Below are 18,639 nucleotides of genomic sequence, written 5' to 3'. Positions count from 1 at the left end.
TCCTTTATCCCCAAAAAACATCACACTACAGTATTTCCTTCCTCCCCAAAACACATCACACTACAGTATTTCCTTCCTCCCCAAAACACATCACATTACAGTATTTCCTTTATCCCCAAAAAACATCACACTACAGTATTTCCTTATTCCCCAAAACACATCACACTACAGTATTTCCTTCCTCCCCAAAACACATCAGACTACAGTATTTCCTTTATCCCCAAAACACATCACATTACAGTATTTCCTTTATCCCCAAAAAACATCACACTACAGTATTTCCTTCCTCCCCAAAACACATCACACTACAGTATTTCCTTCCTCCCCAAAACACATCACATTACAGTATTTCCTTTATCCCCAAAAAACATCACACTACAGTATTTCCTTCCTCCCCAAAACACATCAACTTTACATTATTTTCCTCTTCCCCAAAACACATCACACTACAGTATTTCCTTCTTCCCCAAAACACATCACACTACAGTATTTCCTTCCTCCCCAAAACACATCACACTACAGTATTTCCTTCCTCCCCAAAACACATCAACTTTACATTATTTTCCTCTTCCCCAAAACACATCACACTACAGTATTTTCTTCTTCCCCAAAAAACATCACACATCAGTATTTCCTTCCTCCCCAAAACACATCAACTTTACAGTATTTCCATCTTCCCCAAAACACATCACACTACAGTATTTCCTTCTTTACGCTGTTTTCATGTTTGCCAGCAAACGATGGTCTTGAGAAACCCCTCCCTTTTTCCCATCACCCTGTGCAGCACATGTTCTCAGTGCTGGAGTCCAACAGGTGGGTCAGAGAGCTGAATGAATGAATGCCAGTCTGCCTCATTGAGGGAGTGCGGGCCGCAGGATATTGTTGTGCTAAGTCAAAATAAAGCCTCTATTCATGAGCGGCGTACATGCATATGAGAGAGCGTTTTGGCCTGGTCCTCTGGGTCCTGCAAGCGCCTCTCTCTCAATGACACAGATTCCGTGATTTGCTCATTAGAGAGCGAGGACACAGTGTGGAGAGGCGCAGTCTTTCTTCTCCTCCTCCTCTCATTCAGAGCGTCTCGGCGTGGAGGTGTGACTGCCCTCTACCCTCCGCTGAACAATCTGAAAGAGTGTGTGTTTGTGTGTGTGTGTGTGTGTGTGTGTGTGTTCATGAGACTCGTCAAGAGAGGCTCTCTGCATATTTTTCAGGCAATTCTGAAAACAACGATTCTACCCCCGTTCTGTGTCCCAAAGTTGGGAGGAGAACAGGAGAAAGACAAAACTTCTTCCATGTCTCTACTTGGGGGAAAAGAAATGGCATCTGGTCCATATGGTGGCTCTGGATGATGTTTGACCAGCTATAAACTGGCTGTAAAACCAACAGAATCTGTTCCAGTCTGCATGAATCAGGCTAGATAAAGGAATATAAAAACTGATGTATTTTTTACAGCAATTGTTTCACAATTTATTTACAGAAACAAAAAGATTGCATAAAAATAGCTCTTCCATTAGCATAAACTAATCACAAATTCATGACCTGTTATTCATTTTGCTCATTTGCGAATTTAACCAAAGCTAACAGTAAAAAAAATAAAAAAAATAAAAAAAAATTATATATATATATATATATATATATATATATATATATATATATATATATATATATATATATATATATAAAATGTTACAAAATTTGTTTATTTTAAACTAATTCTGTACTTTTGATCTTTATATTTATAGAAAAAAACTTAAAAAAAAATGTTTTATCGGTTTTTAACAAAATATTAGCAAGAAGTACATCTCATACACAGCATTTGGTGAAAAAATTAAACGTCATTTTAGGCCATACCTGTCAACCCTCCTGTTTTTCCTAGTATTCTCTCATATTTTACACTTCTATCCCGCTATCATCCCGTAAAGGTATTTTCCCGTATTTCTACAGTATTTTCAGTCTTTCTCTGAAGGGTGGCAATAAACACTAAAGTGCCGATACCGCCGAACCACCAGGGGACCTCCTAGCTCTTAAATGAGAGTCTGTTCTGTGCTTTTGTTTTATTAATACAAAATTAAAAATTGTCACGAGAAGTCGACTTTCTGAGGCAAAGACACAATTTAATGACAGTTGCCTCTGCATCAGTCTCCCTTAATGCGTTTGATTATGTACAGGCCAGCACTCAGTTCAGGTCGACGCGGACCAGGAGGAAGATATGAGTTAAGGCAAATAGGCCTACAGAACATCGTCTGAATAGTTATATTTTTAAGTTATGTTCTTATTTTAGTCAGAATTATATTTTGTAATATATTTTGTTGTTTATATCTGCCTGCGTTCAGGCACAAATGGTCGTGTTTTAATTCCCTCCGCTGTCAGTGCAAAAAAAACATGAAATTGTTGAACAATATATTAGAGGTAGTTTTTGTCCATTTGTCTAACAAGTAAATGAATAATTTAGCCGATATGCTGGTGGTGCAAGTTCATGATTAAAATATGAATAAAAAAAGCGATTAAAAAATTTGCAAATTAAATGACGGGCAGTAATGTTATGACAGAAATTTTACAACCCTTTCCGTCAAAATGACGGACAATGAGAAGGTTGAACGTGACCTCTGCATCACACAACCCTGTATTGTACAACAAAAAATAGATATCGTGACAGGCATACATGTTGCTTTTAAAACAACAGGTTTACTCACTTTTATAAGTAAAATCAATTAAACTAATAACTTTGTCCAGTATATAAGAGACTTAATAATTCAGTTGAAGTCAAAATTATTTGCCCTCCTGTGAATTTTATCTTCTTTTTCAAATATTTCCTCAAATGTTGTTTTCTTCTGGTGAGAGTCTTGAGTTTTATTTTGGCTAGAATGAAAATTAAATTTTTTTTTAAAACCAATCATCAATATAATCAGTTTTCTTAAGCAATATTTGCTTTTGATGGTCTACAGAACAAACCATTGTTTAAAAATGACTTGCCTATACCTTAACTTGCCTAATTAACCTAGTTAAGCATTTAAATGTCACTTTAATCTCAATAGTATCTTGAAAAATATCTAGTCAAATATTATGTACTGTCATCATGGTAAAGATTTAAGAAATCAGTTATTAAAACTTAGTTTTTATTATGTTTAGAAATGTGTTGAAAAAAAATCTTCTTTCCTTTAAACAGAAACTGGGACAATAGATATACAGGGGGTCTAATAATTCTGATTTCGACTGTATAACAATATATACGAAATATACTAAACTAAGCCCAAACTTTTGTACAGAATGTAAAACCCAAATAATCTGGGGAAAACTTCAGAAATGAGCGCAAGACAATAAGAAAGGCCCAGTGAATTGCGAGTGAGAGTGCCAGAAGCAGTGAAAGCAGCAGCTGGGTGTTTTATAATGATGGCACCAGTGAGACTGCAGGGCCCAGGGCCTCCTCTCAGGCTTGCTGTCTGTAAGCCTGAATGAGGCTCTTGTAATTCCCTCAGAATTGCTCGTGGTCCGTCAGTCCCGCTGAAGAGCTGTCAATCAGCCTCTCCAGAGCCCAGCAGGATAATGACAGCAAGCACAGCAATTTGGTTGTAAGAGGGGCTTTTTTTGCGTGTCTCAAAGCAGCTAATCCAACTAAGTTTCTGAAAGGTTTTTCCCCCCTCAGTTAATTTTTGCTCATGTCGAAAGAATGCAAGACCACAAACCGAGGACTAAACAAACCAGCATGACAAATGTTTAAGTTAACCCAAACTTATTTGTCTGACAATGCAAGGGGAGATCATGTGTTGTGGCACGGTTACAGATGGAAAAGGCCTCCGTCTGGAACAATACAAAGCTCAGTTTCAAAACCTACAGAACTACCCTGCTATCTTAAATTAATACAAAGTTAAACCAGCTGTCTGTCTGTGCTTTTATTTTCTGGAATATAAACGTATGTATTTTAAAAAATCAATCATTCCTAAGCAACTTGTAGTATATTGCCATTAATGGTCGACCGATATGGGATTTTTAATTGTCGATGTTGATGCTTATGTAATTCATGTACAGTTACAATACATCAATATTTATGTAAGCAAATTAATTGCGCTTTAGTTTGACATATTTTCCTCACCTAATTACTGCTGTGTTCTGAAGGTTAAAGATGACATTCACAATTAATGAAAAAAAAATCTTTAATTTATATTCAAATAATTATTTATTTGTTTATTCACTAAATCATTTTATTTATTTATTTTTTCCTTTCCTTTATGGCAGTAGCCTTATGGGTTGTTTAGGGAGGAAGTATTTCTTAGGGTATTTCTTTGAGTAATGATTCAAATTTAATGTTGTAATTTACTGATTTCATGCAACATGCAATAAATAAATAAATTAATAAAAAAATTTAATAAATAAATAAATAATAATTAAATAAATAAATAAATGAATCAGTAAAAAAATAAATAAAAAAATGAATAAAATAAATAAATACAAAGAACCTTTAACATTAATTTTAAGCTTCCTTTCCACAAAAGATTTTTCAGAGTGGATGATATTTCCTTAGATAATAAAATGTTTTTACAATAATGCAGTTCTTACAAATTAACCCCGACGAGGACGCACTGAGGTGTTGTTTTTTTCCCCATGTCAATGTTTATGAATAGATTACACCAAAAAAGACACGAGTAATCGTGAAAAACTCTACATCAGTTTAAAGCTACATCCCCTAACCACCCATTGCAGCTAGTTGTTTTTCAATGGAAAGCTGATCTAAAAAAAGATTATTGGAAAAAAAATCCGGTCACACTTTATTATAATGGTCCGATTTTAAGTTACATTACATCTACATGCCAACTACTTTTTAGATTATAAGTAGAGTGTTAGGTTGGGGTTAAAATTAGGGTAAGTGTAAGTTGACATGTACTTGCAAAGTTTCTTATAGTCAGTTAAATGTCTGTTGAAGGAGCAGCATCAACAGATAGTAAGCAGACAGTCTACTAATACTCAAATGGCCCATCAAAATAAAGTCTTGTTAAAAATCCCTTATGTTCATAATGTCTAAAATATTTGACATTAAAGACAAAATTATATGTGTTAAAAAATGATAAAAACAAGTGTGTCATGATATAGAAAATGTGTATCCTAAATCATTAAGCATTATCTTTATAAATTGACATCAAAAATTTATGAGCTGATGCAAACATAATAATTATAAAAAGAAAATAAAATATTGGTTGAAACTAAATGCAATTAACGTCATTAAGCATGCATGTGTATTGGTGCTAAATAAGACATACCAGACCTAGTTTTTTCATGATTTGTTTTGTGATTTTTTTGCAATAAAAATGATTTTGTGGTGGCAAATTTGCAGACAATTTTGCGAGAAAAAAAAATTAAAAAATTATATATATATATATATATATATATATATATATATATATATATATATATATATATATATATATATATATATAAAAGCCCTGGTTATAAGTAATCCAACTGTTATTCCTTTTTGCTTTAAATTGTAAATTAACTCATTAGCAGAAGAGAGCTCAGTTATGCATTACAAAACAGGTGGATAACAAATTAAAGCAAAATCCCATTGTTACTCTATCAACCATGGTTTTGCCACAGTAATATTCATTAAACTGTGGCATTCGCGTTAAAGCTGTGGTTATATTACAAGTAATAATTAATGTATTGAAAACTATAGTTAGACCTTTACTATGAAAACAGAAGGATTTATTGCAGAGTGAGAAGTAAAACTGACATGTATAAAGTTTGCAAACATTTCAATTTATTTACTTATTGAATTGTTTTCGAATTCAATTTTAAATAGTGACTTGTTAACCAATGCTTGTGTCTGTCGACATTTACACTGAGGGCTGATTTATTTTTAAATAAAACACAACATTACAGTATCAAGAGCTTCATCACTGGATGGTTAAAAAAAAAAGATAGATGCACCACAAACCACACGCTGAGAAGGCTAAAATGCCCACTAACAACCTTATTCCACTTCCTTGAGGTTAACGTCTGGAAAAACGAGAGGAAGAAAAGCCTTCACGGACTCAAAGGTAAACCTATTAGGGCGACAAATGTATCCCTTTAAGCGAGCCTTGGGAAGCAAGTGTCTTGAATGTCAGGCCTTTACAAAACAGAGGTGTTTTTGCTGTGAGACAAGAAAACAGTACAGCTTCACCCTTTTATATGGGAAAAGCCCCTTATGGAGAAGGGGAGTACATTTTCTGCTCATAACAAAAGAGGATACACATTCACCTACAGGAGCTTTCATTCAGACTCAAAGAAGAGAGTTCAAGTTGGGGGGAAAAAAATTTAGACTGTCACTCTCTGGCCTTTTAAAAACCTTCAACAAGATCTGGCGCCCTTTATTTTTTTTTGGGTAACACTTTACAATAAGATTGTATTAGTTAATGTTATTTAATGCATTTACTAACATGAACAAACAATCAACGATACATTTATTACCTATTTGTTCATGTTAATGAAAATACAGTTGTTCATTGTTCATTTTAACTCTTGGTGCATTAAAGGTGCAGTAGGTGATCTGCCAAAATGCTAACTGCTTAGCATATTATCTTTGGACGGCGGGGAGGGACTGTGATTCAAAGCCACACCCCCTGAAATTGCGAGCGCGCGCACCGGGTCACAACAGCAGACCGACAACCCACTAGTTCATGTCATTCGCCAGTTAGTTAGTGTTCAGCCAGCGCCGTGCAGGAATTACATTTATTACTTAGCCACACTTACTGTACTTGAAAAATTGTTTTAAAACTTACAGATAGATGGCTAATATGTATGTCATTGATATGTTCAGTGCTAAGGTAAATAAACGCTTTTGGCACATCTTTTCATTAGTTTTGTTTTTCCTGTAAATTATTCAATAAATACCGTACCGTGACATTCATACCGAGGTATTATCGTACCGTGAAATTCTGATACCGTTACATCCCTAGTTGTTAAACTAAATATAAATCTATATTATCGATGCTGTTAAAGGACCTTATGAAACTGAAAATAATCACATCAATCTTTCACCGAGAGATTTCAGTGGCTGAACAACACATTTGTGCATATAAGTCATTGTTACGTTTCACGTATGTTTTGTGGTATTTTGTTGTTTTCTGCTTTGTGCTCTTCTCTCTCTCTCTCTAGGACAGGTCCTATCCTGTTTCAGGTGTGCTACCATTGGTCGGGTGAGCTGTCATTCACCTGCGTCACTAAATCGGCGTGCCAATAAGGATCGGGTCCGCGCAGTATAAAACCGTTGCGCTTGCACTGTTCTGGAGGAGTGCTTGGCCTGCCAATCTCCTCACTTGTGTCGGCCGGACTGTTTGTTTGTTTGTTCCGCTTGATTCATTGCGAGTGCTGTTCTAGTTTTCTCTCTGTTTATATTGATTTATCCGTTAAACTTGTGCTGGTCTTGTTAATGTATAGTGAGGTTTTGAACGATCTTTATGAAAATTGGATTACCTGAGATCTTGTTTTGCTAATGGCTAACAGTGTGTACTTTACGAGAATTCTAGCATTTCGAGCAGCTTAGTATAATTTTGTATTAGTTAGTTTTTGGAGGCGTTGCCACATGTGTAATTATGTTTGGGAGTTTTGAAGTTTAGTTAAGCTACGTGCTGAAGATTACGGTTTTGTTTCTGCATTTTTCTTTGATCAGTCAGTTTAGTGGGTTGGGGTTTAGTTAGTTCGCTTTGTTATATTTATTTCTTTGTTTTGGCAACACTTCTATTTTTCTTTATTTCATTCAATTATTTAAAATTACATTATCTTCTATCTTATATTCATTGTTTGACATTATCCATTAATAAATACTTACTTTTTGTTTCACTTATCAAGCGTATGTGTCTTCTCCTCATTCACCAATAGACTCACTGATTGTTACGCATCATCCCTTTAATTATTTAACATCATAAACACGTAACAGTCATTCATAACACAACACAATCTAACTCAAGCTTAGCCTGACTAAAATAGTTTCAAAACCGAACATTACCTGTTTAACAGTAATAGTTCAGCCATGGTGTCGTCCTTCCTCCAGCGTGCTAAAATAACTCCAATATTGATTCAGGTTTTAAAAAGTTTCAATCCAGCATTTGAACGCGTGGCTGCTTTTGCAGACGGGCACGCGCGAATGGCGGATCTGCGTGAACAGATGCGCAGAAGTCAGAATCTACATTTGCTGACAGACAGTCTGAGCTGCTTATCGGAATTATGCGAGATGTCGGTCCGCCTCTATTTAATTGGATGAACATTTTTTAGTTTAATGCCTTACCCAGAATATAAAAATACATATAAACACATTTAGATCATTTACTGTAATCATTACTATTGGACTGTGAAGAGACTTTCAACCAGCACAACAAAACATGTTTCTGAAGACAATCAGCAAATCTCAGTTGTTATAACGAGTGGTTATTTGAGTTGCTGTTGCCTTTCTATCAGCTCAAACCAGTCTGGCCATTTTCCCCTGACCTCCGGCATCAACAAGGCATTTGCGCCCACAGAACTGCCGCTCGCTGGATATTTTCTCTTTTTCAGATCATTCTTGTAAACCCTAGAGATGGTCGTGCATGAAAAAATCTAAGGTAGATTAGCAGTTTCTGAAATACTCAGACCAGCCAGTCTGGCACCAACAACCATGCCACGTTTAAAGTCACTTAAATTACTTTTAATCACAGTTTAAACTGCAGCAGATCGTCTTGACCATGCCTACAAGCCAAAATGCATAGAGTTTCTGCCATGTGGTCGGCTGATTAGAAATTTGCTTTAACAAGCAGTTGGACAGGTATACCTAATAAAGTGGCCAGGGAGTGTACGTTAAAATTCATTTAAGTAAAAGTTGTCATCAACATTGATGAGAAAGTGTGAAAAGCGATCACAGACAGAATTCTTTCTGAGCTTTCATAGTGGAACGAAATCATCCAAGCCCACAGCAAAACCCAAAAGAAGCTTACATGAAAGTCATCGAAAAGGTTTAAAACATCACATTCGTCGAGCGATAATTGCTTACAGCTACGTCGCTCAGAGATTCACACTGAATTGAAAAACGAAGGAATCATCATGACTTTGCAGTGTTTTTGAAGAAAGACCGCAGCTGATTTCCACACGTAAACAGCACAGAAGCGTCTAAACACAAGTAACTCAGAGTGATTCAGCGAGAGCAAACAACCATAATCTCAAGTCCCGATTCATCTCCCCATTCTTGTCATACAGAAGAACAAAACTCTGGATGCCAACCGAGAGAAATCTGAGGGGCTTTTCAGAGATTTACCACAGCGCATAAAACAAAACGGAGATGAAGGGAAAACGGGTTCACAGGTCAAGTGGCACAGAGAGCCGAGGGGGGAAAAGATGGATTTTTGAAGTGCTCGTGAGACTGGAGCTCATGAATACTGCCGATGGTCTGTTTCGAATCTTTGCGAGCCGCCTACTCAGGGAACATTTCACACGAGAAAGATAAAATGGATGGATAAAGCATTAATACACAACAAACCTGAATGCTCTACTTCAGTGGTTCTCAAACTTTTTTCACTAAAGACCACCTCAGAAAAAAATACAGTCTCTTCAAGTACCACTATAATGACCAGAATACAGTATACAGTAGCATATTAGGCCTGATTAAGCAGCTACAGCACTGCACAGTTCAAAAACATGGCAGATTTATTCTCATCATTAGGAATATTTATTATTGTCAGCCACTTTAAACATTATAAATAGTTTAACCATTAACACTGTACTGTTCCTACCATAGGCTGTAAAATATATGGACGCAGTGTCCGTGACGTCACCCATAGGTTTCTGAAGAGCGCAAAAAAAGCCACAAGTAGGCGTGGCCAACCATCGTCATTTTGTTTGCGCGTCATCGCACTCACGGCAGGATACCAAACAAGGGCAAAGAGGCGGAGAGTGAGCGGAGCAACAGACACTGCTGGTATTTAGCTTGGACCTGGCTTTAGACACACTTAATATTTTATCACCTGCGACTCGTTTGTGTTCTGACCACATGTGCTTCACTGTACACTATATCAATAAAGTGTTTAGACTTTTAAAAATACTGTAGTAATACATTGAGCCACTAAGTATTGTTCTTATGACGTTTTTCAACAGGAGGCAAACGCGAAATACTTCCAAACACTTCAGATAGTCTGTATTAGTAAATGCAGGACTATTGATGAAATCCAGCATAACACTGTATAATAACACTTCAGATGACTGTTCTACAGCCCATATATTTTTAATCTGCCATATTCTGGAGTGCTTTACAGCTCTAAAGACCATTATAAATGATCTTAAATAAAACAAATGCATTAACAGAGATGGGTTACAAGTATATAACTTTACTCACATGGGAAACGGAGGCCACGTGAATGGTTTGTGAGCACAATTAAGTGCACACAGCATCCCGTATCGTCTGATAATTGTAGGAAATAATCCCAAAAGGCAACGGACTGTGTAAAGCCACATAAAACAAAACAAAAATAGGATGAATATGACGAAATCAGTGGCTAATCTGCCGGAGTCAGTTTAGGTTACGTGACGGCGACCAGCGAGACCTAGCTGTCAAGTGGCCAAGCTCTTAATTATGCAAACTTAATATAACCTAATATAAAGGAAACCGATGAGTTATAAAAAAAAATCATTCTTTGTACCAGGCTGTAAACTGCTGTAAAGTTGGCCATTCTAACAGTGGGCTCAATTAAATTTTGCTCTATTATGGAGCCAGGACTAGCGGATATTCGATGAATTACAGTTTCAATTACTTCCGTATTGGCCTCCCGAGGGAGAGTGGGAGGTTTCCGCTTGGCTCCTACAGGTAAAAATAAATAAAACGTCAACATTTAAATTAAAATGTGCTTCTAAAAGTCTCATTTTCGTTGGGAAGTAAAATTGCTTATTTTTAATAATATGCAATATGATGTGATTTCTGAACTCATGTCAAAACTTTGCAGGAACAATCAAAGGTTGTTTAATAAATGTTTTGTAGATGCATTAATGGATTTTTTTGTCCTAAAGCTAGAAGCAAAATGTTTAATAATGGAACAAAACTTTGCAAATGATACAAGTTTGTGTGACAATGATTTATGGTTTATGTTTTACTTTTGAAGATGTATACATTTCTATTTTAAGTAATCTTAGACCCTGGCAATGTATGAACGATGAGGCTTTGGGTGAGAAAAGTACTCTTATGCAATGTCTTATGTAACAGACTTTTGAGACAAACGTTTGTTGATAAACATGAATGTCAATGAGTCTAGACAAACCACTGGAACATTTTCGTCTGAAATGAATGCTTAATTAAAATGTTTATTGTAACATGTTTATTCTCAAGGTTTTTTTTCTTCACTTTCCTATTGGTAAAGTTTTTTTTCCCTCTCCGCTGTCGCAACTGGCTTGCATGGTTCAGGATCTGAAAAGCTACTCATTGATGAATTTGCTTTTCAGTGTTTGGACTCTCAATAATGACTTCAAACCACACTGAACTGAGCTAAACTGAACTGAACTTAAACACTAAAAACTGAACTACCCTGATCCAGTTACTATGACCATTTACGTGAAGCTGCTTTGACACAATCTACATTGTAAAAGCGCTATACAAATAAAGCTGAATTGAATTGAATATTGTAAGATTTGTGCTTGATTTAAACACGTTGAGCATGTTTTGAGCATTCTACATTTACACAATTTCATGAAATTTCACTCATTACTAAAGGATTAATGACCGTAATTCTAATAAATGAAGTATAATAATTGATTAATAAGAAAATAGGTAAATAAAAATCTAATAATTAAATAATATTTTTATTTATTTACTTTATTTATTTTAGTAAAAAATAGAATAATTTATACATAAAAATATAGAAGTTTATTCATTTAGTAAAAATTTTGTAATTTATTGACTTTTTATTTATTTATTTGCATATATATATCCGGTTTCCCTCACAGTTTAAAGACATGCGCTTTAGGTGAATTGAATAAACTAAATTGTGTGAATGAGTGTGCATGTGTGTTTCCCCAGGATGGGTTGCAGCTGGAAGGGCATTCGCTGTGTAAAACATATGCTGAATAAGTTGGCGGTTTATTCCGCTGTGGAGACCCCAGATTAAAAAGAGACTAAGCCGAAAAGAAAATGAATGAATGAATGAATGAATGAATGAATGAATGAATGAATATTTTGTAATTTATTTTATTTTGCATTAGTTTTAATGACATGGTTTACATCTTACTTGAAATGTTAAAAATGACTTCATATTTTAATTGATAAAAATGTATATATTCAGTAATATCATGGACCCGAGTAAGTAATTTCAAATTTTGACTTTATGTTCACAGATTGAGACTGTAAACGTAAAGTCTAGATAAAACACAGCTTCAGTTCAGAAATAATTTTTAGGCTGAGAAGTTAAGCTATTTACATTTTGATTTATTTTTAAATGAATGGTTCAATATTGATTTCAGATAACCTTTTATTCAGCTTTGATAAAGCCACAGACTTGTCTAGAAGGTGTAACAGTAAATAATAATAAAATAATAAGAATATTTTTATGTATTTACTTTTTTTTTTACTTTATCTTAGAATTTTTTAAATATTTATATAAAATATGTAAATATAAACAATATGAAATAATACATTTTAGTTAAAATTCTATAAAAATTTTGTAATTTATTTACTTTATTTACTTTTTATTGATGCATATTTATATATAATTTTTTAATTATATTAACTAATTACATTTTTTAAATATCAGTTTTAATGACATGGTTTACATCTTACTTAATTTTCAAATAACTAATAAATGTATATATTCAGTAATATCATAGATCTGAGTGAGTGATTCAAAAATTCTGACTTTACGTTCACAGATTGAGACATTGCTACTCAGATAAAACATGGCTTCAGTTCAGAATTGCTTTTGGTGATCAATGTTTTAGCGCCTTTAGATTAACAAAACAAACAAACAAACAAACAAACAACTAACAAACGGGAGGGGGAGCAACCGACATATCAACAATTTTCAATCTGAAAGAAAACCCTTTACATGGTCATTGCTTTATATAGTCTAAAATGTTGGAAGAAAAACATTGCCATGCATCAATCGTACTAGCCTAATTTAATGGTTTAGCCTTTATCTGTGCTATTGTACCTTCAAACGTCACTATTTTAAGGAGGCTATGAATCCAAAATGTTTTTGCACATATCTGCGGGGTAAACCAATTTTGTATGATTGCCTTTTTTGAAGCTGTAAAACCAGCAAACAACATTCTCTTCTTTAGTGTACTTATACAGCAATTAGAATCATCGTTGAGAAGAAACCAGGATAAACAAGGATTAGACATAATCAACTTGTAGTAAAAAGGACAAAACAGAATTTACATGAGACCAGTTCAGAAATGATTTAGGTTGAGCAGTTTTTAGGCTCTTTTATAAAGTCACGATTCTAGACCCAGAATATGATAAAAGTACAGCATACAGATTTTGAACACATTATTTCGATTAATTTTGGAAACATTTTGCATTTTGATTTACTGCACTGTTAAAAGCATACTAACACTAGGCTTGTAAAAGCAAAGGTTAAACGGTTCAATATTGCTTTCAGACCATTAGTCTGCTACTATCTCTTCTTTCAGCTTTGATGAAGCCACAAACTTGTCCTGAAGGTGTCACATCTCCTAAATCACGTGTGTTCAAACCAGCCGGACGCCCCTCATGATAAAGCTGGTGCTGATAGCAGTCCTTTAACTAGTCGAGTCAGCTTTGTGAACCAGCTATCAGCACCAGCTCTGGAAAATCTCAAATAGCATCATAGATCGATGACCTGTGGGCTTCACATCGACAGACTCACATTCCTGCAGCAGGACTACCAACATGCACCAAAATGCCAGTTACTTACTTCAAAGAGTGGTCATTAAAGGGATAGTTCACCGCAAAATTAATATTTACTCACAAACTGAAAACTCTCAATTGGTTTCAAAACTTTATGATTTTCTTCCATTAAAACACCAAAGTTATTTTGATGAAAGCTGAAAAACTGAAACCATTGACTTCCATAGTAGGAAAAACAATATCATGGAAGTCAATGGTTACAGGTTTTTTCAAATATCTTCTTTTGTGTTAAAGGGAAGAAAGAATATAATAAAGATTTGACACATAAAGGGAGAGTAATAGGCCGTTTTCATTGACTGGTACAGGTCGGTACGGGTCACCTTTATCAGGCATGTGTTTCCACTGCCAAAAGGGTACCAATGGTACTCTTTTGGTGTGCGTGGTGTACGACAGAAAGTTTCATTCGACTTCATTCTCGCTCGAGGAAATGTCAAAGTAAAGCTGTATGGGTCGTTTACATATCATATGAAAAGCAATTCTCACAAAACAGATGCTTTATGCACATACATACTTGTGCATAAATGTTCATGACTAACCTTTCTCTGAACATGATTTGATTATAACTGCAGATCAATGATAGCGTGAAATAGCCTACAGTAAAGTCTGCAATTAAAATTAAAAATTAAAAATATTAAAATTAAAATTAAAATTAAAAATTAAAATTTTAATTAAAATTGAATTAAAAATATTAAAAATAAATAAATGCAACGTATATGAACACATACAGACCCTTACAGTCTCCAATATGTTACCAATTACAGAAAAACTACACACAGCAGACATTTAGTCCTTATTTGGGTTCAAAAACAACATGTAAAATGTAGCTTACAGTCAGAGCAAATCTCTTATCTGTATCTTTAATCTTCACCAGCACATGTAACCCCTGTTAGAGAGTAATTCTGTCTTTCAGAGTTCGTAATAGTCCAAAAGGTGATGAAAATAATTATACATTGCAGTTTGTTCATGTTTTAGGTTGCTGAAAGAATCACTTGCTTCGTTGTTTTTTTTTAGCTTCACTCTGGTGTTTGTCTGTTTCTGAAAGAATCTGATGTCAGAAGCACTTCAATAATCATGCGCACGTTATTATCATCTGCTCAAGAAGTTCCTTATTTCAAATATACACACGCACGCAAGCTCGCTTAAAAACGTACAACCGCTCGCGCTTTTTTGTAAACAACAGCGGGGCACAGGGCAGATTCTGCTCTTCTTTTTGGCTTCGTGGCTGTTCATCAACATGACGACAAGGTTGTTTGAGCTTCGGATGACCATGGCTCATTATTATATGTATATATTATTACAGTGAAATGTTTCGGCTGTGTATTTAAAAATGCCGCTTCTTTTGTTTTCATTCTGCTGGCTTGTGCACAAGCTAGTGACGTATCTCTGTAAACCAATAGCGTTTAGCTGAGCGTCTTGCTCAATCTTTTGGTACCCTTTTGTTGTGCTGGGTACCCGTTCAAAATGGTACCCTAAAACTGGTACAGTACGGTTCACTTTTTGGTACCTTTTGACAGTAAAATCGGCCATAAAGCAGACCGAATTGTACCATACTACTCAGTGAAAGCGTGCCTTAAATTATGACAATTTTATTTTGTGTGTGTGAAATACCCCTGTAATGATTAGCACAATAAATGGAGTAGTAATCAGTCATTAAATTTAGCATGTTTAAAGAGATAGTTCAGCCAAAAATAAAAATTAATTCTTCATCTACTCTCCTTCATGTGGTTTTAAATAACTTTAACTGCTCGAAACCGTATAATAATAATAATAATAATGATAATAGAACGTTACATTTTTAAGAACTTCACAATTAGTCTAAATGACTACTAATCAGTTTTAATATAGTCACTAAAAATAATAATAAGAACAACAGAAAATATTAGCCTATTAGTGACAATACAAGTCAGATGCTGAAAAAAACCCCAGCATAGCCTATAACTGCCCACCTTTAGTTTTTTATTCATCTTATAAATTCTTTGCCAGAAAAAACTAACATGTAGACTTTGTTCGGTTTTAAACCTTTGAGAGTTTCTTTCTTCTGTTGAACATGAAAGAGGATTTTTGAAGAATGTTGGTGTTGAAGAACGAGACTGAAACAACACAGTTCTTGAGTTTTTTGTTGAAACAACTTAGTTGTATTATGTTCAATCCACTTATATTTGCAAAAACTAATAACCTTAATAAACTTAATCCATTCACGATGTCCTAAACAAATCTATTGTGTGGAACCCAGCATTTTTTGAGTGAATTGACTTCCATAGTAATTTATTTTCCAACTATTGAGGTCAATGAGTGCCAGCAAACAGCCTTCTTCAAAATATTGTGTTTTGAGTTCAACAGAGGAAAAAAAACTCATACATGATTAAAATCACACAAAGTAGAGTATATGATGAGTAGATTTTCACTTAAGCCTGAACTATCCCTTTAGGAGTCATATTTATTTTCTTGTTTTAATTAGCATGCGTTGACTTTCTTACCTCAATAATGTAGAGCACAATGTTTTTGTAGAAGCAGTACAGGATGCACTTGGCCACGCGGTTGTAATTCCAAGCTCCGTGAACCAACAGAAGATTCTTCAAGTACTTGAACTGTGTGAGAGAGTAGGGAGGACAGAGATGAGTTCATTAAGGTCTATCGTTTACACAAGATCTACAGTTTCCCAGCCAAGACAGAGAGCGCTTTTGGATTCAAAAATAAAGAGACAATCTCATCTGTGCTGGATAACAGGACGCCTAGAGTTTTCAGGGAGAAGACCAACACTGTCTCACCCAAATTCGTGAGATCTACAGCTACAATCGGTCTTCTGAGACTCTTACTTAGAGGAAGAAAAAAAAATTGGAATGCTGCAATGAAACCAAACAGTTTTTGAGTTACTACACTAAATATTTATTTTAAAGGGGAGCTATTATGTCCAAATATGTCTCTGATGTGCCTGTGTATGTGAAGTTTCAGCTCAGAATACCACACAATTTTTGTTTTATAACTCTTTGAAACTGCACCATTTAGGCTTTATTCCTAATTGTGCTGTTTTGATAACTGTCACTTTAAATTTAAATGACATTGTGCTCTTTTTTAGAAGAGGGCGGAGCTACAAATGCCTGTGCATTTGTGAAAAGAAGTGTGTCAGAAGTCAATCTATAGATACTAGTGTTCATTTGTGCTCCCTAAAGCTCCACATTTTTAATCTTAGTTGCTTTAGCAGGTGAACACACTAATGGTAGACAATTGCTTCTCACTCAGGGCTGTTTGTGCTAATAAAGTCAAGAATCTTGGCGCGATTCTGAAGTCAGATATGAGTTTCAGTAGTCATGTCAAAGCAGTGAGTCAATCAGCATATTATCGTCTCACAAACATTGCAAGAATTAGATGCTTTGTTTCCAGCAAGTACTTTTTTTCATGGTTTTATCACCAGCAGGATGGATTACTGTGATGACCTCCTCACTAGCCTTATAGACAGTTGCAGCTCATCCAAAACGCTGCTTCCAGGATTCTGACCAGAACCAGGAAATTAGAGCACATCACACCTGTCCTCAGAGATCATTGCTGGAGTCCAGCAGCAGGGGGTGTAGTAGCTGAAGGTTGATTCACCTTGCATTGAACGAACTCTTGGAATTTCTAGTTTATGTGACCCTAAAGATCTGAATGATCTGTTAGGTTTGTATTCAGTGAGCATATCTGTAATGTATTGAGGTCCTAGGCCATTTAGTGATTTATAGACAAGTAATAATACTTTAAAATCTATTCTGAATGTAACTGGGAGCCAGTGTATAGACCTGAGGACAGGTGTGGTGTGCTCTGATTTTCTTGTTCTGGTCAGAATCCTGGCCGCAGCCTTCTGGATGAGCTGTCTGACCGTCTTTTCGGGAATGCCAGTGAGGAGGCTATTACAGTAATCCACCCTATTGGTGATAAAAGCATTAACAAGTCCTCACTGGAAACAAAGCATCTAATTCTTGCTATGTTTTTAAGATGATAGTGTGCTGATTTATTTAATCAATATTAACCTGACTGTCATAAAATCTAAGGAACAAACTTGGCATCCAAACATTCTTAATCTACTCCGAACAGAACCCAACACTCAATCTGTGTAAATAAACCATTTCAATCATCTGGATTGTGTCAGATTTACTGAATATAAAGTGGTGTTTTTGTTGTAGTCACTGCATGTTTAACTTTCCTCAAGCCAAACAGATGTCTTTTTTCAAACAATCGATGAGTAGTTTGCTTATATATTGCAAAAGATTGCGTTGAAAAATATTTTCAAGTTGCGCTTTAACCATATTTTCTGCCGAGTTCAGCAGCCTACAGGTCTAAATCACATATATATATATAATATATGTGTATATATGTATATATGTATATATATATATGAACATGTTCATGTTCAGTTGCTTTCATGCTTTTCTATGACAACGTAAACAAACCATCAGACAGTGTTATATACAAACATGATCAAAGTTCTTTCAGCGATCTCTACTGTAATGATGCTGATTTTTCTTTGCTTAGGATCAGCCTGATGTGACAGCATTATAAACATCCTCCCTGTAAAACAAACAGCAGGTGACTCCTACTAGGGCAGCAGCACCAGGATGGGATGTACGGGGTATGAAGGGTCTTTGAGGGGCTCAGGGATTGTTTGACCTCTGGATGTGAGGAGAGCGAGTCGATGACAGACAGACTACAGTGAAGTCTGGATGAGGAGACATTCTGCTGATCTGAGTGGCTGAAGCACAGCAGAGATCCTGCATGCTGATTTATGCCTTCATATAAAC

At 35.3% G+C, this 18,639-nt stretch overlaps 1 protein-coding gene across 7 annotated transcripts in view; it reads right to left on the bottom strand.

The window, feature by feature from the left end:
• atp8a1 (ATPase phospholipid transporting 8A1) overlaps positions 1–18,639 on the bottom strand; it is a 332,848-nt gene that overhangs the window by 82,886 nt on the left and 231,323 nt on the right. For all 7 annotated transcript variants that reach the window (XM_073922212.1, XM_073922214.1, XM_073922215.1 and 4 more), the window contains one exon: positions 16,345–16,455. In XM_073922212.1, coding sequence (XP_073778313.1) covers positions 16,345–16,455 — 111 coding nt within the window. The remainder of the gene's footprint in view (positions 1–16,344; positions 16,456–18,639) is intronic.

This window comes from Danio rerio, chromosome 14, assembly GCF_049306965.1.
Source record: "Danio rerio strain Tuebingen ecotype United States chromosome 14, GRCz12tu, whole genome shotgun sequence".
Classification (NCBI taxonomy): Eukaryota; Metazoa; Chordata; class Actinopteri; order Cypriniformes; family Danionidae; genus Danio; species Danio rerio.
The sequence above is the reverse complement of the archived record's forward strand: the minus strand, read 5'-3'. Positions and strand labels throughout refer to the sequence as shown.